Source organism: Delphinapterus leucas, chromosome 19 (genome assembly GCF_059928025.1).
Source record: "Delphinapterus leucas isolate spDelLeu-1000000601 "Yukka" chromosome 19, BTC_Dleu_Yukka2, whole genome shotgun sequence".
Classification (NCBI taxonomy): domain Eukaryota; kingdom Metazoa; phylum Chordata; class Mammalia; order Artiodactyla; family Monodontidae; genus Delphinapterus; species Delphinapterus leucas.
In genome coordinates, this window is record NC_143147.1 from 27,975,264 (window position 1) to 27,997,606 (window position 22,343).

Sequence of the window (22,343 nt, forward strand, 5' to 3'; positions counted from 1 at the left end):
TTAGTTTCAGGGTCAGTTTGTTCCCATTTCTTTGAGGCCAGTTCTCAGAACTGTGGCAGCTTATGTCACGGCTACAGCCTGGTCATCATGTAGTTAACTTCTTCCACCTGGTGAAGGTTTCAGTATCTATAAGACAGCTAACAGGATACGGCTCAGAATATTATCTATAGCCCTTGAGGGGAACCAAAGGCCCTGGACTTCGCCTAATGACTATTTTTATTTGGTCTCCTTTGACTGCTTTCCTCTGTTTCTGCCTTTTCTCACTTCTCTGATTAAACTTGTTTGGCTAAACGTTTTCCACAGACAAAAGGCAGGCGGAAGACATGGTGGGGGAAGGACCATAGGGTCCTGCTCCGTTTCTGTCAGGCTCTGTATTAGTCATTGATGGCTGTGTAACACATTACCCCCAAATTTAGCAGCTTAAAACAAGAAGTATCATGTGTTATCTCACAATAGGACAGCAGTGTGGCCAAGAGTCAGCTGGGTAGTTCTGGCTTTGGGGCTTACAAATGACAGTCACATGTTGGTCTGGGCTGCCGTCATCCAAAGGCTGGATTGGGGCTGGAAGATCTGCTTCCAAGATGGCGTGCTCAAGTGGCTGGCACGTTGGTGCTGGCTCTTGGTGGGAGGCCACGGTTCCTCCCCATGTGGATCTCTCCTCATGGTAGCTGGCTTTCCCCCTCCTTTATTCCAATGATCCTCATACTTGGAAACTATTCAGATTTCTGGGACCGCCCCCCCCCCACCCCATGACCCAGTAGTCTGGGTTGTGGCTCAGGAAGCTGCATGTTTAAAAAGCACCAGGTGAATCTTGGGAGGGTGAAGACCCTGCCTTCACTCTGCTTTCCTTTCTCTATTCCACGGGTTGGCAAACTTTTCCTGTAAAGGGCCAGAGAGTACGTTTAGGTTTTGTGGGACACGTAGGTCTCTATCACAATTTTTTTTTTAAAAAAACCTTTAAAATGTAAAAACTGTTCTCAGCTTCCTGGATTTGGGTCCCAGCGAAGTTGGCTCCATCCTATAGCTTCTCCTGATCCCGACTTTGTGTCACTTAAAGCTCCTCAGGGCTTCTCCGGTTTTTTTCGACCTCAGCTTCAGTATCCGGTAACTATCTCCCAGCCAGTCCCCGTTTGAACGAGGCCCCCTCCTGGTCAGCCTGTACATGCTGCCTCTGAGGTCACCTGACACTGAGTGGGTAGGGTCACCGCCTTCAACAAATGGTGCCTGAGGCTGCCACTCCCCTCCCCCCTCCAGGGAGGTGCTTCATCAGGGGCCAGGGGCTGGGTGGAGGTTCAGGCACCAGCTGGCATAAGGAACCAGTTTAAAGGGCAGACCCCAACTAATTATGCAAGGCTGGTTCCCTGGCACCGAGTGGGAAGAAGATGAGGCACAGGACACGGATTCTCAGAGCTGGAGGGGCGCCCGGAGCTCCCAAGGCTGATCCCTCTCCCCCAGAGGGACTTGCCCAGTTACCCAGCCAGAGGCAGATGTGGGACCAGAGCCCAGGTCTCTGACTCTTGCTCCATGCTCTCTTCTTTCTTTCTTTTTTTTTTTTATATTTTCCTTAGCTTTTTTTTTTTTTAATTTATTTTATTTTTGGATGCATTGGGTCTTCGTTGCTACACGTGGGCTTTCTCTAGTTGCGGCGAGCAGTGTGCGGGCTTCTCATTGCGGTGTGCGGGCAGTGTGTTGCAGTGTGTGGGCTTCTCATTGCGGTGGCTTCTCTCGTTGCAGAGCACGGGCTCTAGGCACGCGGGCTTCAGTAGTTGGCCTCTAGGCACGCGGGCTGCAGTAGTTGTGGCACGCAGGCTCAGTAGCTGTGGCTCGTGGGTTCTAGAGCACAGGCTCAGCAGCTGTGATGCACGGGCTTAGTTGCTCTGCAGCATGTAGGATCTTCTCGGGCCAGGGCTCGAACCCCTGTCCCCTGCACTGGCAGGCGGATTCTTAACTACTGCGCCACCAGGGAAGCCCTGCTCTCTTCTTTCATTTATACACATCTGCATTTGCACTGTGCACATCTGCCCTGATTCCCCACATCAAATCAACCTGGGCAGATCACGGAAGGATCAGAAGGTGTGTCACCTCTGACGTCCTCATACAGAGATCCTTCCGTAGAGTAGATGATAGATTTTGAAAGGAAGGCAGAAACTTCTGGCTCTTCTAGTCTACCCCTCACCGCCGACTCGTTAGGGGAAGGGACTGGACCAGACAGGGGACTGACTGGCTCAGGTTACATCATGACTCAGCTACATGGCAGAGTCAGGTCGTGCGGCAGGCATCAGGGTAGCCCTATTGTGCTGTGGTGGCTGCTGTCCTGTCCCACCAGACACCCCAGCTTCTGGGAAGCCTGTTGGCTGACAGCTCTCACCTGTCACCTCTTTTTGGGGACTTGCCTTGGCTGAGGACAGCTGTTCACCCTTCTCAGGGCAGCCAGCATCCAAAGACTTGTCCCTCACCCCAACTTGGAACAACTTTGAAGGGTGTCTCGGCTCTGGAACTCTTTGCAAGCTGAGGCTTTGTCACGACCGCATCTCAGTCAAGTGCCTCCCTCCATCCAGGCCTGATTTCTTCCCTTTCCCAACAGGTGTTGATCCCAAGAGCTCTCCCAAATAAACTTCCTGAGTGTCAGTCCCCATCTGAGTGTGCTTCTTGAGGAACACATCTATTACTTCATTTATCCCCATCGTAACTCTGAGAAGTAGTAGTGCTATCCTCAGTTTCCAGATCAAGAAACTGAGGCTCAGAGAGGTTCAGTGAATTGCCCCAGGTTACACAGCACATGAGTGGTGGATCTAGGATGCAAAACCAAATCTGTCTGTCCCCAAATCTCACACTCCTCCCATTCCCCTTGGCCAGTTCTCTTGACCACGCTGGCCCTCTGTTTTAGGGGCAAGTTTGACCCCCAGGACATGGACAAGAATGTGATTGCCATCCAGACGGTGTCAGGGATCCTGCAGGGCCCCTTTGACCTGGGCAATCAGCTGCTGGGACTGAAAGGAGTTATGGAGATGATGGTGGCTCTGTGCGGCTCAGAGCGTGAAGCGGACCAGCTGGTGGCCGTGGAGGCCCTCATCCATGCCTCCACCAAGCTCAGCCGTGCCACATTCATCATCACCAACGGCGTGTCACTGCTCAAAGAGATCTACAAGACCACCAAAAACGAGAAGATCAAGATCCGCACACTGGTGGTGAGTGCGCTGGGTACCAGACACTGTGCCGGGCATCAGGGACACCGGAATGAATGAGACGTGGTCCCTGTCCTTGAGGAGACCACGCCCTAAGCACCCAGGTCCACCCACAGGCCCCTGCAGATCGGGGTGATAAGCAGGAGGCTGTGAGAACGTGGATTCAGGATGGGGGACCCTGCCATGTAACCCTAACAATGATCTCCTCGATGCTTTTGAACGACAAACACTGATGAGCTTTTGTCCACCAAGTAGTTTCAGTGCAAACTCCAAAAACTCAGTTTGTTTCCTTAATCGGTTTCTATATAGCACATTGTTTCCATTTTCATTTTATAGAAGTAACTTCCTTTTTCTTGATGGCAATTACAGTGAAGATTTGAGTCACTGATCTGTTTGTTTGTGGGGGTTTTTTTTTGGTTCATATCAATTAAAAAAAAACGAATTTTAGCTTCTGTCATTGTGAGTTTTCTCTTATGGAAGACATTTTTTTTTTCCTAGCAAGAGTCCAATTTTTCCTGGGTAAAAATCTGCACAGCTGAATCTGCCCCCCAACAAAAATATGATTTCACAGCCAGTTTTTGTGCCATAAGTTTTATCGTTGTGGTTACAGATATGGTTAGTATTATCCTGTGCTGATTTTTCAAAATGACAAACACAAAACATCTACGTGGGCAAAATGGTGGGGGAAAAGGGTAAGTTGAAGACCTCCAGCTTTGTGGGCATCTACCCTAACCTGGAAGCCTCAGGGAAGGCATCTCAGAAAGGTGACGCCTGCCCTTAGTTCTGTAGGATGTAGACAGGTTTATCCAGGCAAAGAAAAGGGGCAAAGTGTTCCAGCCACAGGGACCCGTGTGAGCAAGGCCTCGTCCCCAGGCCTTGGTGTCTCTGATCCTACACATCTCCCCTTCTCCCAAGGGACTCTGTAAACTTGGCTCTGCTGGCGGCACAGACTATGGTCTCAGGCAGTTTGCAGAAGGGTCGACAGAGAAGCTGGCCAAACAGTGCCGCAAGTAAGGGGGTCCTATTTCCTCAAGCCCACCATCTCCTCTCAGGGATGTGCCCTAGTGGATGCCAGATCCTAAAAATCCGCCCACCTGCTGCCCTGAATTGTTTCACTCTTGCCCCAGTCCCAGCACCCTTTCCTCCCCTCCCCCAGATGGCTGTGCAACACGTCCACAGACACCCGGACCCGGCGATGGGCAGCGGAGGGCCTGGCCTACCTCACGCTGGACGCCGACGTGAAGGATGACTTTGTTCAGGACATCCCTGCCCTGCAGGCCATGTTGGAGCTGGCCAAGGCGAGTGTGGCCCTGGCCTCTGGCCTCAGGATCTGCTGGATTCAGGCTCACGGGGCTGTCCGCTGAGCGTGGGAAATTAGATTCTCCAGTCCTCATCCTGACTCTACCCCCTACTCTTCCTGTAAACCTGGGTTGGTCATTTCCCTCTGTCTGGCCCTCATCTTTCATGACTGTAAAATGGGCTCACAACTCTTCATGCCTTCCAGGCAGTGGGAGGATGAATAAAATGAGGGTATTTTTTTCCTGAGACCCCCCCTCCCCCCCCAGGGAGTTGAGGTTTTTGAGGGACCGAGGGGCTGTACCTGGCCTCTTCTGGGCCCCTCCCTCCTTCCCAGTCCCTCCCAGATGCCCTTCCTCCTCTGCTGGGCCACCTCCCCCCGCGCCCCACTCCCCCCGTTCTTTGCCACCACTAAAGGGTGGAAGTGTGGGAGGGAGTTTCCACCAAAGGGTGTCCAGCTCCCACCCTATCCCACCGCGGTCTGATGGAAAGCCTATGGGACTGGGCTTTTGAAAGGGGCACAAAGCAAAAAGTGCACTGAGAGGACTCCCGTTGGTGCTCTGGGGTGCTGCTGAGGGGAGCAGAGCCTGTGTGAGCAGAGCTGGTTCCTCTCCCTCGGGGCCACGCCAAACCAGCCTGCCTGTGAGGGAGCCTCTTGGAGGCAGTGGTTTGTTCTCAGGTTTCCTTGCTGCCTGTCCCCTCCTATCCCCCACCTCCTGCCTCCAGACCCCTGACAAGACCATCCTGTACTCGGTGGCCACCACCCTGGTGAACTGTACCAACAGCTACGACGTCAATGAAGTCATCCCAGAGCTGGTGCAGCTGGCCAAGTTCTCCAAGCAGCACGTGCCCGAGGAGCACCCCAAGGTGGGGAAGGGGATGGCTTGGAGGGGAGCTGTACCACCGGACCACCAGAGAGGTGGGAAGGACAGTTAATGATGTTCAGGCGCCGTGCCTGTGTGTCTGGGAGGATTCGGTGGAAGAGGCAGAGAAATTGAAAAGGATCATGGTCAGTTTCTCCCACTAGGTGGCACTTGTGTTTTTCTTAGTGTTAATGTTCTGTGGAGGGGGAGGAGGAATCGACGATTTACACTCGGAGAAACCAAATGGAGCCAGGATGAACGTCTTCCAATTTATGTTGTTGATTTCATGGACATCTGACAGTTAGTTGTATTTCATGTTTTCCACATTTATACAAATTTTATTTTCTTGGATATCTGGATTTGGGGATATGGGTGCTAAGTACGAATAATGAGAAGCGGAGGAACGGGGGATCAGGCGCAGCCCAGGTGTCACAAATCCCTTTGGGACCCTCCCCACAATGATTCACTGCACGCAACGGCATACTTTGTATGTGGTTTGTATATGAATATATATGCATTGTATTTCCAGCCAATAAAACATTTAGATTTTTAAAAAAATGACCAAAGTAATATAACCATGTTGCAAAACAAACACAAATGTGACAGTAGAGAAAAGAAAATAGCTACTTGCAATTACATCATCTTCCTCTGAGCACTATTTTGGTGTATTATATCACCTACCAGAGACTCTTTATTTCTGTGCGTTTAAAAAAAAAATAGTTACAATCAGGGGACCTCCCTGGTGGTCCAGTGGCTAAGACTCTGTGCTCCCAATGCAGGGGACCCGGGTCCGACCCCTGGTCCTGGAACTAGATCCCACATATTGCAACTAAGAGTTCGCATGCTACGTGGCTCAACTAAGACCCAGCGCAGCCAAATAAATAAATTAATTAATTAAAAAAGAAAAAATAATAAAAATAGTTATAATCAGAATGTAGTTATTATTTTGTACCCAATTTGGGGAAAATACTTTAGATGTTTTCCACACTGCTATGTCGTTCTCTGAATCATTTTTTAAAGCTGCATAGGATTTCACGCAGGCAAGGGTGTATAGCATGTTCTGCCGCCATGAAGTTCTAATGTGGCTTCTAGAGATTGCCTCTTCCCAGCCACCCTGAGGATTATCTGTAGAGACTATTCAACCCTGGGGCTGACCCAATCCACTGTTAGGTCAGCTTTATCTGTTCTCTCTCCCCTCCCACCTCTGTTTACCCAGAGGTAAGAAGAAAGCCAGCCTTCTGCAAGAAAGTAACATCTAGGTCATCTAGGGTTTTGGATGATCTTCCTTCTCTTTCGGGATTGATTTCCTTGCCATCTTTTCATCTCCCCAGGACAAGAAGGACTTTGTGGACATGCGGGTGAAGCGGCTTCTGAAGGCCGGCGTCATCTCAGTGCTGGCCTGCATGGTGAAAGCAGACAATGCCATCCTCACTGACCAGACCAAAGAGTTGCTGGCCAGGTGCGGCTGCAGCAGTTCAGGGCTGGGGTCTGAGGGGCCTGGAGGCAGGAGGCTGGGTGGGGAGATAGAGATGGTGGGGGTGGGGAGTAAATGAGGGAATGAGCCATTAGGGGCCTGAAGAGGAGGCTGATGGGGATCAACACTGAAAAGTGACATGGCGGGCAGGTCATCACAGGGGCAACTTTGCATTGTGAAGAAAGAGGTCACTGTCCATTCTGGTGACCTGGTTCCCAGGCCCTGAAATGCCAAAGATGAAAGGCACAGTTTCTGTGCAGCCTGATGGGAGGCACACAGGCTCAGTTACCACACGACACGGCAGGTGCCATGATGGGGGACATACAGAGGGCTGGCTGGAGCACAAGCAGTGGCACCCAACTGGCCAGACTGGAGGGTAGGTGGGTAGGCAGCTAGAGCCTCCTGGAAGATGTAACAACTCAGGGGAACCCTGAAGGAAAAAAAGGAGCCACTCAAATGCAGCAGAAGGAAGGGTTCCAGGCAGAGGGAATAGCGTATGCAAAGACCCTGAGGATGGAGGGAGAATGAGTGAATGAGGACGGGGTTCTCCAGGGATACGTCTGGAGCATGGAGTGCACAGGAGAGAGTGGTGCTAGATAAGACCAGAGAGGACGGCAAGGGCCAGAACATGGTGGTCCTGGGGTGCTTCCATGTGGAAGAGTTTCTCCTGGATGGTGGGCAGCGGGGTGCCATTTGGTATCTCCCTAAACAGGGATGGGGCCGATGTTTGCAGCTACATCTGGCCTCACTTCCTCCCCAGCCACTTATGTCCATGGCAGTATCTTCCCAAGGTTAGTTCTGGGGCACGTGCTCACTGGCAGCACTTCCCAGAGTTTCACTAGGCCTGCTGATGCCTGGGAAGCGTGTGCTCATGCACTGAATGTCCTTTATCCTTGCTCTCCAGGGTATTCCTGGCACTGTGTGACAACCCAAAGGACCGAGGTACCATCGTGGCTCAAGGTGGTGGCAAGGTACATTGGGTGGGCTAAGGGGTCCTTGCCATCCTAGAAGGTGCTTCACTGGGGAGAAGCACACTTGTGTACGTGTGTGTAGGTCTGTGTGTGTGTCTCTCTGTATGTGTATATGTGTCTATGTGTGTCTGTGTGTAATTGTGTGTCTGTGTGTGTCTCTGTGTCTCTTCATTTGTGTATGTGTGTGTGCACGTTCTTTGCCTGGCCCAAGAATAATGCACCCCCTGCCCCAACCCGACCTCTGGAATACAGTCATTAAGGTATCTGTGCTGTCAGTGCCTAAGTCTATGAAGTGTCATGGGATTTACTGTGGGATCCCATTTATCCTCCTTGTTACTGGAAGGAACCCTGGTGCAGATAGAGACCGTGGGCTTTGCTATAGAAGGCTTGTCATCGAGTCCTTGCTTGTCCCCTTTTTAGCTGTGCAACTTCGGACAAATTACTTAATCTCCCTGAGTCACAGTTTCCTCGTCTGTAAAACAAGGGAGAACATCACACACTTTGCAGAATGTCACAAGGATTAGAGAATATACACTTAAGTGTTGGCTCATAGGAGGTGCTCAGTGAATGGCCGCTATTATGATTAGGTTTGACTTAGTCAGAAAGTAAAAAATGATTGATTTATTTTTCCAAAAGCCACATGAACGTATGGATGGGTGGGGAAGAGGGCAGGCGAAGATCTCCATGTGTGCTGGGAACCAAGGGGAGTGAATCCGTGATTAAGAATTTAACTGTTTTCCATGATGCTCAAGAGTTGACTCTATTACAGTCTTCCTGAACTTCTGATGGGACAGCAGTTGGAGAGGGACGCTGGGGAGAGAGGCCTCTGTATATTTGTGACCGAGGGGTGACTGTGCCCTTTCTTGCAGGCCCTGATTCCCCTGGCTTTGGAGGGCACAGACGTGGGCAAGGTGAAGGCAGCCCATGCTCTAGCGAAGATCGCTGCAGTCTCCAATCCGGACATCGCCTTCCCTGGGGAGCGGGTGGGTGATGGGGGCAGTAGGGTGGCAGTGATGGGAGGAGTCTGCTCCCAGGGGCCTTTCCCCTTGCCACCCTACCCCTGGCCTGGGAGGGGGCGTGGTGCTGTCACAAAGAGGGCCATGAATTGGAGGTGCGTGGATCCCAGGCCTGGCTCTACCTCTGACGAATAAGGCCGTCCCCTTGGAAACTCAGTTATCTCACCTACGAAGTAAAGGAAATAATCCCGCCCCTCAGGATCATTGTGAAGATTGAATCAGACAATGGGTGGGCACGTGCATTGGAAATTCTAGAGCTGGGCACCTGTAAATGACTGGGGGGACATGGTCTCCACCTGACCACTCCTTGACACCTCCCCCCACAGGTGTACGAGGTAGTGCGGCCCCTTGTGAGTCTCCTCAACACACAGAGGGATGGGCTCCAGAACTATGAGGCTCTCCTAGGCCTCACCAACCTGTCTGAGCGGAGTGACAAACTCCGGTGAGTGGGGCGTAGAGGGAGCAGGGGTGGAGAGAGGTGTCCCATGAAGTGTTGGTGGAAATGTCACAGGTACCATGTGTGCTCTTCTCTGAGGACAGGCTCGAAGGCAGTGGGTAGAAACGACCGTGGGAAAGATTTGAACTAGCACTTGGAAAGACCACAGTGAATGTGCAAAGCCAAAGGAGACTGGAAAGGCATTTCCTTCTGAAGTAGTAGAAAAGATATCAGGTGGATGGGTGGGGATAAAGTGTCCCCACCCATCCCCAGAAGCAGGGGGATGGTGGGATTGGGTTGAAATTCTTTTGATTGCAAGTGGCAGAAAACTCAACTCCAATTGGTTTAAGCATAAAGGGAATTTAGTGACTCAGGTCATTAATGACTCATCTGGGATAAACCAGATTCAGGTGCGGCTTGATGCAGGGGTTACAAAGCTGTCCTAGATCCTACACCTCTCCACCTCTTCTGTCTGTATTGTCTTAATTTTCAGACAGGCTCTTCCCCTCTCTCATGATCACATGAGGGTTGCTCCAGACTTCACATCTTCTTGGCTTCATCTCCAGCAGGAGAGAGAAAGACATTCCCCAGCAAAAATACAAGAGAATCTCCGGCTGGGTGACATGTTCATCCCAGACCCTGTTGCTATGGCCAGGATGCTGTGCTATGTCATTGGACGCCCCTCCTGGAGCTGGGGGTGGGATTACTGCCATCTAAACCATGCTGGCTGAGGATGTGGAATGGCCCTTGGGTGGCCAAAACCCCAAATGCTCATCACAGAGGACTCAGCAGCCTCTCTTCTTCCACCCCTCAAACCCTAGGCAGAAGATCTTTAAGGAGAAGGCCTTGCCGGATATTGAGAACTACATGTTTGAGAACCATGACCAGCTGCGGCAGGCAGCCACAGAGTGCATGTGCAACATGGTGGTGAACAAGGAGGTGAGGGGGCTCCAGATGCGAGTGATCAAGGCATAGAGAGTCGGGCCACAGGTCAGGGCCTGGCGCTAGACTGGGGGCTGTTACAGTGGTATTAAGGCAACATTTTTTTTTTTTTTTTTGCGGTGCGCGGGCCTCTCACTGTTGTGGCCTCTCCTGTTGTGGAGCACAGGCTCTGGACGCACAGGCTCAGTGGCCATGGCTCACAGGCCCAGCTGCTCCATGGCATGTGGGATCTTCCCGGACCGGGGCACGAACCCATGTCGCCCGCATCGGCAGGCGGACTCTCAACCACTGCGCCACCAGGGATAGCCCTTAAGGCAACATTTTGTCAAAGAACCCAGGAATCCCTCAATCTTTCCTAGATGACAGCCTCCCTCCCTATAAGGACCCCGGGAGGAATATAATGCACAAAGGAGACAAAGGAGAATACACAAAGTAATATCATCCCTAGCTGTGGCTTTGACCCCAAAGCTTGGGCTGGATGGTGTAGAAGTCCCATTTCCCCAAGTTATTTACTAAATAATCTCATAGCAAAAAATATAGGAGGCCAGGGCCTCTTAGAGGTCAAGAGAGGCTAGACCACTTGCATCTGTTGAAGCTCCACATATATAAAAAAATGAAGAAATGCAAAAACAGTTACAAACAATTTTAGAATATGTTAAATGTTAACATTTAATGAATGATCGCTGTTTCCACAGAAACTGCAATGCACTATAACTGTGTTCATCACAGAATAATTATAGGATTTGTAAAAATAAAATGAATTCAGAACACATCAATGGTTTCATGGTCTGGTACTGGGATAAATTACCACCATATGATAAATGAATGTTTCCTTCTTTCCATCCTGGCAGAGCACTGCTGTGCCTGTAGTTAGAACCTCAACAGAGGTAACAACAGGGTTGAAATCTGAGGCCCTTTGTTAACATGACAACCAGGGCTAGTGGCCGAGTGTGAGACCCACTCCGTTGCCCCTCAGTTCTTAACTCAAGTCTTGGATGTTCTCACTGTTATAGCAGGAAAACCTGATCCATGAAAGCCTTTTAAAATCAAAAGAAATAAAGCTACCACAGTCCACCAGGGAGCTGGCCTGAGGCTGGGCTGGGGGCCTGGCAGCCACGTGGGAGAAGAGAGTGTATCCAAAGACAGTGGAGGGGATGGGGAGCACCAGTGGCCACAACAACCCGAAACAAAATGAACAGTGGTCCCAACAGGACAGAAGTTCATTTCTTGCTCACATCATTTCTTGCTCACATTAGGATCAGGTGGCTCGCTTCCAAGCAATGACTTAGGGATGCAGGCATCTTCAATCATCAATAACTATACCCCCCCCAAAAAAAGAACTGTCTCTCCCTCTGCCACCTTGAGAGTGGTCTCCATTCAGATGGGGAATGGGGAGACAGACCACAGGAGAGACCCCTGTAGCGCTCCACCATGGTGGCCTGGAAGTGACACACATTACATCCATTCATGTTCTGTAATGAGAATGAGGTCATGGCCATATTTAGTGCAAGAGATGGGGAATGCAGTCCTTTTGGGGCAGCTGCTTTCCAGTCACACCTGTGCCCCATGAGGGCACTGCGCTTTCACTATACTCTTACCTCTGAGGACCACTGCTCCAGCTTCAGGGAGTTGTAGGTAGAGGTTTATAACCTGGGCAGCTGTGACCTTTGACCCCTCTTGGCGTTCCCCTTCTAGGACACCTCACCCAACAAAATGCCCTTAAATTTAACCAATCAGATTTTACTATAGAGCAGAGGGGTGCGGGGGGGAGGGGGGGGTCAGTGTGCTTTCAGACATGTCAGGGCCCTGGGCCCCAGGAGGCTCTTCTCCTGGCTTTTGGGTGCTTGGGAAGCCTCATCCCTCACCTGGTGAATGGTACAGCAGCTCCTGAGTACCATGTAAACTACCCAACTGTCTGCTGCTCTTGCCAAGCCTCTGTGCCTTCAGGGACTGCAAAGTCATTTAATGGCAGACACTGAAGGCCCATCTGTTGTGGAAGAAACAGTCCAGGCTTCCCCAAAGGGAAGTGAAACATGGCTCTTCAGGCAACATCTACCCTTCAGGAGTCTGTGCCTGCCCTTTCCCCAGAGGTGGAGAGCTGAATGCAAACAGAGGCAACAGCGAATGCTATACAAGGAACCCCTTATTCTCTTTAACCTTTTAGCTGGAGGAGTCTGTAGCACTTTCATCTAACTAGTCAGAGAAGACTTCCTGGAGGAGGAGGTGTCATGGGTGAGATGCTCAAAGAAAAGCTCTGAGGGATCTTGGGTCAGAGAATTTGGCTCCAGATGCATCTTTCCCTCTCCAGGCTGGGCAGATGGGGGCATTTTTCTCTGAGCCGTGTACCCGCCTCCCATAGGTACAGGAGAGGTTCCTGGCTGATGGGAATGACCGGCTGAAGCTGGTGGTGCTGCTCTGCGGGGAGGATGATGACAAGGTGCAGAATGCGGCTGCGGGGGCCCTGGCCATGCTGACAGCAGCACATAAGAAACTGTGCTTCAAGATGACTCAAGTGGTGAGAGTGGGCCCTAGGGACTCTGGGGAGTCCCCCCACCCCCAGACCACACTGCCCTGTATGATCTTCTGGGGGGAGGCCAGCCCCTGTATCTGTTCCTACCACCTAAAGGGAGGAGAATCTATATGATTCGACCCCCTACACTCATTATTTGGACTCCCTAAGTGTGCTAACTCACTTTGGTGGTGCTTATAAGTCATTACTTAAGAATAATGACAATAATAACAATAGCACTAACTATTGCTGTGGAGCCCCTGAGCTCCCCAAGAGAAGAATGGATGTGGTTGGGTTACCATCCACAGTTTGACAAAGAGGCAGCAGATTCTCTTAAGTTCACGTGATGACCAGACCCTTTGTGGGACTGTGGCCATCTCAGCAGGTGTAATGAGAGTGATATTGACATAGCCGCAAACAAGGGGATGCAAAATGAAATTTTCCTTATTTCACCAAACTGAACTTAGTTTGTGGGCATCATATTCACTGATGGTGAAAAATGTAAACATCTCAAAAAAATGTAAACATCTCAATTCAAATGTATTAAAGCAAGTCTGCTTTATAGGCAGGCTCTTTTAGATAGCCAGCTTAAGGCAGGTGTGTGTGTGTGTGTGTGTGTGTGTGTGTGTGTGTTCTCTAAATTCCATGGGGGCTTATGCTGTCCTGGCACCAGGGGAGGGGTCTCTCTCCTAGATGTAGCTCATCCCGCTTGGTCCCTGGCCTTCAGCACTTTCCCTAACGCAAGTTTTTCAAAATTGTAAGGTGTGTAAGAGTCACACAGAGGGCTGGTTAAAACACTTTCCCCAGATATTCTGACTGAGTAGATCGGAGGTGGGGTGCTTCCGGCCTGGGGACCACAGGCTGCTATCCTAGAGCAGCTTCTGCTGAAGTTACTGGTCACACATTTCTGTCACCAGGCCCCGCGGGGTGCTCTGTGACTCCTCCACTTGCTGTGCTCCAGGCGCTGCTCTAAGTGCTTGCACCTATTATGTCATTCCATCCTCCCAACAACCCTGTGCAGTGGGCATGATTATTATTATCCTCACTCACCAATGGTGAAACCGAGCTCAGAAAAGTAATAGCCCAACACCACATAGCCAGTTAGATAGGAGGGGACTGGGATCCTTCAGGATTGCAACCCACTCCTGGCCACTTCTTCCATCTTCCCAAGGGGCTCAGAAATCCTGGCTGCATTCCTGTCCCAGGGAGCGATAGGCACTAGACCCATGATCAATTACGCGTCAGCGTAACATCTCTCCCTGAATCCTACCACAGCTAGCTGAACTTTCCTTTCCTTTCCTCGTGGTAGGATACAGTGCAGAGTTTACAAAAGTCTGCTGAGAAGCTCAGAAGAAGAATTTGCCTTTTCTTCCTCTCTGTATCTGTCTCCCCATCTGATAGCGGTGTATGTAGAAAGGTATCTCTGCTAACTAGTGGAAGGTAATAGGTCTGAGGAAGCAAAGGGGAAATTGTTGGATTAGTGCCTAAAATCATCATTCCTGTCCACTTCTACTTGATGGGCTTACTATGCTCTAGCCATCATGCTAAGCTTTTTTCATGTGTCATATCATTAGATCATCACAATATTATGGGGTAAGATAACAGATGAGGCTCCTGAGGCTTGGAGAGGTTAAATAATTTAGCTAAGGTCATACAGTTGGTAAGCGGCTGAGTTGGGACCTGAACACTAGTCTCTCTGACTCCAAAACCCATACTGATGACTATTCTATTCTGTGTCTGTTGCATGTTGTAAGTGTCAAGCCTCCTGGTTCTATTCTCAGCTCCATTTCTGTCTCCTGGGGGTGATCAGAGTGGTCTAGAGTCCTGTATCCCCCATGTACAGTAGTTGGGCTGCTTCACAACTGGGAGTGGAGGAGAGGATACACTCCAGACTCCAGTGTTAATTCCAGTTGAAGTCAGGGCTGGTGGAGTGCATGCCTAGGGCATGTCTCTAAGGGCACCTGGGTTGGCAGAAGCAGGCGTTGTGCATGCGTCCAGGGTTAGAATCCTCCTTTCTGAACATCCTCCATTCCCATTCCACTCAGGCATGCAGTGGGCTGGTCCCTTTGCTTCTCAAGATGCTTAAAAATTAAATGGATGTGTGGATGTTTATTCTCTACTATTTCCAGATGTGTGACTATAGCTAAGTTACTTCCTCTCCCTGAACCCCAATTCCTCCACTTATAAAATGAAAAGGATTGGATTATTTCAAGTTCCTTCTAATTCTTCAATTCCTGCCCTGGTCCTGGTAAGGAGATGGGCATCACCCAGCTAGTCCCAAGGGGTTCAAGTGGGCATATGCTGAGTCCCATACAGATAACCAGATGTGTGCTTCCCCTTTCAGAGCTCAGAATCTGGGCCTGGCCAAGGCCTTCTTTTTATCTTGTCCAAAATCTACTTTCTCCGTCCCCCCCACTGATTCCTCCAATCCTTCCTTATCCTCTTCCCCACCTTCAGACGACTCAGTGGTTGGAGATACTACAGCGGCTTTGCTTGCACGACCGGATGTCAGTTCAACACCGGGGCCTGGTCATTGCCTACAACCTGCTGGCGGCTGATGCTGAGCTGGCCAAGAAGCTGGTGGAGAGTGAGTTGCTGGAGATCCTGACTGTGGTGGGCAAACAAGAGCCGGATGAGAAGAGGGCAGCAGTGGTTCAGACAGCTCGGGAATGTCTCATCAAATGCATGGATTATGGCTTCATTAAACCAGTGTCTTAGACAGGGCCCAGAGGGATGCTGGGGCTGCTCCTGTTCTGTGCAGAGTTCTGAGCTAAGAACTCACTCCTGGGGTGTCAGTTCAGCTAGGGATCATAGCAGCGACAACGAAGTCTCCATATAAAAGAAGGACTTGATTGTCCCCTGAGTTGTGAATCTCCCCCTTTGCTCTAGGAAAGTTTGCATGTTTCATTAGCTCTCTTGTTCCTTACATCTGTCATGTTCCCAAAATTCCTAGAATAATTTTCATCTGTGATTAGGAAGACAGGTTGGATAATTCTCTCTGTACCCATTCCAAAGGCCAGGATAATGGGCTGAAGTTCTTTATATTTTGGAAAATGGATTGTGTGGTAAAGTAGGAACTAACAGGTGTGTGAATATAAACGTTAGTGCTGGTGTATCTGGATGCTGATCTGTGCTGGTTTTTATATCCTCTCTCCCATGCTGTTTGAATAAGGCTGCCTAGAACTGCATGTTTCAGCTGTAGTGCCCTGTCCCAGCCCCATGTCCATTCCCATCCCTCAACTATGATGGAAGTACAGTTTATGTTCAAGAGTATGACATGATTTTTGCAATCTGCTTGGGGCAATCTTCTAAGCAAGATGTATGTGATGAATATAAATAAGATCGACTCATAGTGCTTTAAGCAAAAAAAAAAAAAAAGAATTCACTGGTTCATATATCTTGTCAATGCAGGGAAAGGTCTGACATTGTTAGAACCAGGGCTCAAATGTTGTCATCAATATTCTTTTCTGTGTGAGGGCTTTTATCTCTCTGTCATCCCCCGTGTCATATCTTGGTTTTAATTTCCTCTGGGTTGGGCTTAACTTCTGGCAAGCTCTTTTCATGTGGTGGGAAAGATAGTGCCCAGAAGCTCCAGACTTCCACGTTTGTTTGTTTTTTTGCCCGTGGTTTGTGGGATCTTAGTTCCCCGACCAGGGATCGAACCCTGGCCCTCAGCAGTGAAAGTAAGGTGTCCTAACCACTGGACCGCCAGGGAATTCCCACATAGTTGTTATAGCTCATAATCATGGAAGAGAAGAGAGAGGACCATTCTTAATAACCCATCAAAATTCCCAGAGATAACTCTGATATGTGTAGCTTGTATCACATTTCCATATATCACATTAACAGCATGAAGAAGAAAAATAATATGATTATTTCAATAGATGCAGGGAAGACATTTGATAAAATTAAACAACTCATGATAAAAAATTCCAGTAAACTAAAATTAGGAGACTTCATTAGTCTGATAAAGATTATCTACATAAAGGCTACAGCCTAAATGATATCTAATGATCCCACTGAGATTAAGAATGAGACACAGGACGTCCCTGGTGGCACAGTGGTTAAGAATCCTCCTGCCAATGCAGGGGACACAGATTCAATCCCTGGTCCGGGAAGATCCCACATACCATGGAGCAACTAAGCCCGTGCGCTACAACTACTGAGCCTGTGCTCTAGAGCCCGCGAGCCACAACTACTGAGCCTGTGTCCCACAACTACTGAAGCCCGCGCGCCTAGAGCCCGTGCTCCACAACAAGAGAAGCCACCGCAATGAGAAGCCCGTGCACCACAACGAAGAGTAGCCCCCACTCGCCGCAACTAGAGAAAGCCTGCATGCAGCAACAAAGACCCAGCACAGCCAAAAAAAAACCCACAGTAAAACAATACTTGCTATTACCAATTCTATTTGGTTTTGTACTAGAGGTTCAAGCTAGTACAATAAGGCAAGAAAAGGAAATGAAAAGCAGAAAGATTGAAAATCAAGAAGTAAAACTTTCAAATTATTCACACAACAGTACTGTACACGTATACATGTACATGTGTACAGAAAACATTTACAGATAAACTCTTAGAAATAATAAGTGAATTTAGATACAAGGTCAATTTACAAAAATTAATTGTATTTCTGTATACCTGTAACAATTAGGAAATTAAAATGTAAAAGATGATGCCATTTTACAATAACAAAAACTACATCAAATACTTAGGAACAAATCATGTGAAAGATATTGAAGGATTCTACATAGAAAACTATAAAATATTATTGAGAGAAATAAAAGAAAACCTGCATAAATGAGAGATATTACCATGTCATGGATTGGATGACTCAATAGTAAGTTGGGGATGTACATTCTCTCCAAACTGCCATATAGGTTCCATGAAATGCTAATCAAACCTGAGCCTTTTGGGGGACAGACTGATAAGTTATTTCTAAAGTGTATATGAAAATGCAAATAATCCAGAATACCTGAGCAAACTACTTGAACAGGCATGTCATAAAAGAGGCCAATAAGTACATGAAAAGATGCTCAACCTCACTAGTCATCAGGAAAATGGAAAATAAAAGTATTATGAGATGCCACTATAGACATTAGAATGGCTAATATTAAAAACACTGACAAAAATCAAGTGTTGGTGAGAATGTGGAGTAACTGGAACTCTTTTTTTTTTTTGCGGTATGCGGGCCTCTCACTGTTGTGGCCTCTCCCGTTGCGGAGCACAGTTTCCGGACACGCAGGCTCAGTGGTCATGGCTCACGGGCCCAGCCGCTCCGTGGCATGTGGGATCTTCCCGGTCCGGGGCACGAACCCATGTCCCCTGCATCGGCAGGCGGACTCTCAACCACTGCGCCACCAGGGAAACCCTGGAACTCATACATTGCAGATGGGAATGTAAATTACTACAACCACCTAAGAAAATGTATTTGGCAGTATCCCTAAAAGTGTTAAGCAGTACCCACTAAAATAGCCAGCAACTCCTAGGTACAGAAATACATACTTATGTGCGCCAAAACCCATGTACTATACAATGAAAGAAAACATTTTCAATCACAGCTCCCAAGTGCAAATAACCCCAATGTCCATAGAAAATGGATAAATTGTTCCATCCTCATACAGGAGATGATGATACACCAATGAAAGTGAATAAACTACTGCTACATACAACAATATGGAGGCAACTTACATAACATTCAGTGAAAGGAGCTGGACCTAACACCATGTACTGTATAGTGAATGATTCCATTTGTATAGGTTCAAAACCAGGCAAACTTGCCTATGGTATTCAGCGTCGGGATACTATTTACAGTACTTGTAGGGAGAAGGGAGTGGATAGTGATGAGGAGGGACCCTAAGAGAGCATCTAATTTTTGGTCTGGATGTGTTCACTTTCATCAAACTTACGATTTATGCACTTTTCTGTATGTTTCATTTTTAGAGACTTAATATAGAAAGTAAATGTTTTTCTCTTAAGAGTGTGAGGATTACATAAAAGAATGGATCTTAAGTACCTGGTTCGTAGCATATGAATAATCAATTAGTTCCTTTCCTTTCATCTGATTAATATTCCCTGTCCCAACTGATGGATCTGTACTTCAACAGGTCACTTAGGGGAACAGGGGACTGGTGAGTAAGCCAGTTAACGTTTGCAAATTCACCCAAGGAATGGCGGACACCTGGCCTCAGTGTGTTTAGGAAACAAGGGTTCTTGGCCGGCGAGCTGGCAGTGATGAAATGCAATAACATCTGTTCTCCGAGATTCCAAGACGGAGTGGCCGCAGGGCGCCAGGTGAGAGCCCAGGTTGGAGCTGGGATTGTACTAAACCACCCAGGAGCCCCCACGGTGCTGCTTACTCTCCCAGGGAAGTGTGGGCTCCCATTACATCTCTCTTAGTTCCCCAACCAGGGATGGAATCCTCGTTCCCTGCATTGGAAGAGCAGAGTCTTAACGACTGGACCTCCAAGTAAGTCTCCCCATTACCTCTCTTTGCAGCATGCTTCCCTCGCTCTTCACCTTCTTGGGCCTGTTGGAGTGTCTGGGCCAGGCCGTGGCGCGTGAGTCTGGCACATCGCCAGCGCCCAGAAAATAGTGCTTAATTTTGTTTCCTCTGAACCGCAAAAACACCTGCACCTGTCACCATCTGCAGTCAAATTCCAGCGCCTTGGGGGAACTAAGAAAGTCTGCCTTAGACAACATGTACGCTTTAAAAATTTCATCAATAAGAAAGGAGAGAAGGAAGGGAGGGAGGCAGGGAGGGAGGAAGGAAGGAAGGAATTAGGAAGGAAGGAAGGAAGGGAAGGGCGTGGTCTTTAAGAATCTGCCTGCCGATGCAGTGGACGCGGGTTCGATCCCTGTTCCTGGAAAATTCCATATGCCGGGGAGCAACTAAGCTCCTGTGGCACCACTCCTGAGCCTGCGGTCTAGAGCCCGCGAGCCACAACTACTGAAGCCCGCGCGTCTCGAGCCCGTGCTCCGCAACAAGAGAAGCCACCCCAATGAGAAGCCCGCGCCCTGAAACGAAGAGTAGTCCCTGCTCGTCGCAACTAGAGAAAGAGAAAGCCCCTGGGCAGCAACAAAGACCACATGCAGCCAAAAATAAATAAAATAAATTTTTAAAAAAAAGAGCGGAAAAGTGTACTTTGCAGAAGCGGAGGCTCGATTTCCTACTTCCTTCTCGCCCCATCGCTCACACTCACCTCCTTCTCCCGGCGGGGAACCTGGGCGCATCTGGCAAATCAAACAGGCATCCACCGGCTGGAAGCACCCCGCCCCCCGGACAGCGCAGGGATTGAGGTGTCGTCCCGTGGGCGCAAGAGCCGGAGGTGGGAGGGTGCGGGGATGTGGGGAGGCATCGGGGTCCACCCGCGAGAACCATCGCTGTCGTCCTTCTGGGCGTGGGTCCCCGGGCTGAGTAGTTGCTGTTGTCGCTCGATGCCCCCACCTCCGTGGCGACGCAGCCGGGTGGCGTCCCCCAGCCGGACACACGGAGCAGACACGGGCAGGAGGCTGGAGCGCGCTGGTGCCTCTACCAAGACACCCGCATGGAGGATGCGCGGAGCTGGTAGGAAGGCTCTGCCACCTCCTAGGTCCTCAAAGACTCGCCTCTCCCCAGACCTCCGGGGTCTCATCCACCCCAGATCTAGGAGGACGTGGACGGGGTGCGTCGGGCGCTGCCCCGCCCGCCCCTCTCCTGCCCTTCGCGTGGCCGCTTCCTAGCTCCAGACTCCGCAGATACTTTCCCAGAAAGGCCAGCGTGGCGGCTCTAAGGGCGGGGCGACCCGGGCAGAGGACGGGTTGGGACCCGACCGGAGGGATCCGGATCAGATGTCACCACTTGCCTGCACCGGGAAGCACTGAATACTCAGAAAGGAGGGGCATCTGAGTGATGGAGGTGGGGCTGCGGCAGCCTGGCGGGAGAAGCAAAGAGCACTTTGGACAGACAGGTCCAAGGGCCCTCAGTCAGGCGCAGATCTCCCAAGTTCCTGGACGTCCCTCCTGCTCCAGGTTCTGAGAGTAAGCATAGGCGGGTAATAGGAGCTGCAGAGGCACTTGCTGCGCTATAGATGTACGGACAACTTACACCGTACTCTCAGGTAGGATTTCATAATCTGTAAGGAGGAAAGAGATAATGAAAACGACCTCAATACAGTAAAATACCAAGTGCCACCGGCAGGGGGATACATTTGTCACCTCCTTCTATTTGGTTCTGCCAAAATGACACTTTGGCACTGACCTTTGAGGTTCTGGGGTCTGCGGGTTTCCCTCTTAGTGTTGAAGTTGAAAACCCAATCCATCGAAACACCACGGTAACAGACTTCCTCGTGGTTCATAAAATCTTTCATAAAACATTTTATGAAAGATTTTCACAAAACACGAAAGATTTTCAAGGAAACAGCCACACCATGAGCCAAGGTTCTGGGACCCATGCTAGGCAGGTGAGTTTTGGGTCTTGGGTATGACTAGGTCCCTGACATCATTTTACCATGGGTTGTGTTCCAAATGATTGCCTGTGAGTTGCTGTCTTTGAAGTCTTTGTAGCTACCAGCTTTGGATGGGGTGGGAAGGTGGAGATTTCTTCTCCCATCTGCTCATGGTGGGTTTGGGGGCTAGAAAATGAATCCTCTAGGGCAGTGGCCCCCAACCTTTTTGGCACCAGGGACCAGTTTCTTGGAAGACAATTTTTCCAAAGATGGGGGAAGGGGGCGGGGGTGGGGAATGGTTCAGGCGGTAATGCGAGCGATGGGGAGCGGCAGATGAATTCCTTTGCTGGCTAGCCCGCTGCTCACTTCCAGTCCTGCGGCCAGGTTCCTAACAGGCCCTGGACCGGGTTGGGGACCCCTGCTCTAAGACAAAGCCTGAGCCAGGGAGCAAGGGGGTGCTGAAAGGTGGGCTGAGGATGTTCCCTGGGGTCTGGGAAGGGAAAGTGTTAGGACTCAGTTCAGGATTTATTGGACTGCTCCTACGGAGTTGGTAGTTGTTTTTTAAAAAAGTGCCTATGATACAAACCCCAGAACACCTACCCACCCACCCAAAGGCATAGTTCCCGTGACACTCTGCTTTCTTCCATTTAGTCCCTCTTGGAAATCCACCACTAAGCTTGGGGACTTCACCCCAGCGAAACTGTAAGGGTTGTCAGGTTTTCATGTAAGAGTCTTGCTGTAGTGTGAATAGCTGTGACTGATGGATGACTCATAACTATCCGTGGTTACCAGTTACACTGAGGTTGTAACCCCATTCTGCTTTCTGCACAACAAAGAAGTTTTGTAAACATACTCTTTAAAAAAAAAGGTAATAGAGGTCATGGGAAAGAATGAAGGAGCTACTGCTGTCACCTGCAGGTGGCAGTGCAGGGTGCATGCTGGCTGGCACAAGGGGAACTGAGTCCCCATAGTTTCTTGGGGATGGGTGAGTTCTGGGTGTCACACCAGTAGGGAAGGTCACCAGTGCTTCCTGGGTAAGAAATGCTCATTTAAATGAAACATAACTCTCAAACTCTTAGGAAATTGAGCAGAAGCGTAAGTTTTATTATCTCCATGCATGTGGGAGACAGGAAAGAACTCTTCTTCCTTCTGGCTCGATAAAGCAAATTTGTAAGTGTATATCCATCCCTTCCAGGAAAAAGGTGTCAATTTATCTATTTATTTATTATTT

The 22,343-nt window shown here is 49.5% G+C and overlaps 1 protein-coding gene across 1 annotated transcript in view; it reads left to right on the top strand.

Moving 5' to 3' along the window:
• UNC45B (unc-45 myosin chaperone B) overlaps positions 1 to 15,658 on the top strand; it is a 29,229-nt gene extending 13,571 nt beyond the window's left edge. The window contains exons 9-19 of the mRNA XM_089900828.1: positions 2,888 to 3,220; positions 4,046 to 4,195; positions 4,342 to 4,483; positions 5,208 to 5,348; positions 6,676 to 6,803; positions 7,723 to 7,789; positions 8,659 to 8,772; positions 9,132 to 9,247; positions 10,063 to 10,180; positions 12,543 to 12,698; positions 15,150 to 15,658. Coding sequence (XP_089756954.1) covers positions 2,888 to 3,220; positions 4,046 to 4,195; positions 4,342 to 4,483; positions 5,208 to 5,348; positions 6,676 to 6,803; positions 7,723 to 7,789; positions 8,659 to 8,772; positions 9,132 to 9,247; positions 10,063 to 10,180; positions 12,543 to 12,698; positions 15,150 to 15,410 — 1,726 coding nt within the window. The 3' untranslated portion in view covers positions 15,411 to 15,658. The remainder of the gene's footprint in view (positions 1 to 2,887; positions 3,221 to 4,045; positions 4,196 to 4,341; positions 4,484 to 5,207; positions 5,349 to 6,675; positions 6,804 to 7,722; positions 7,790 to 8,658; positions 8,773 to 9,131; positions 9,248 to 10,062; positions 10,181 to 12,542; positions 12,699 to 15,149) is intronic.
• The last annotated feature ends 6,685 nt before the right edge of the window (positions 15,659 to 22,343 follow it).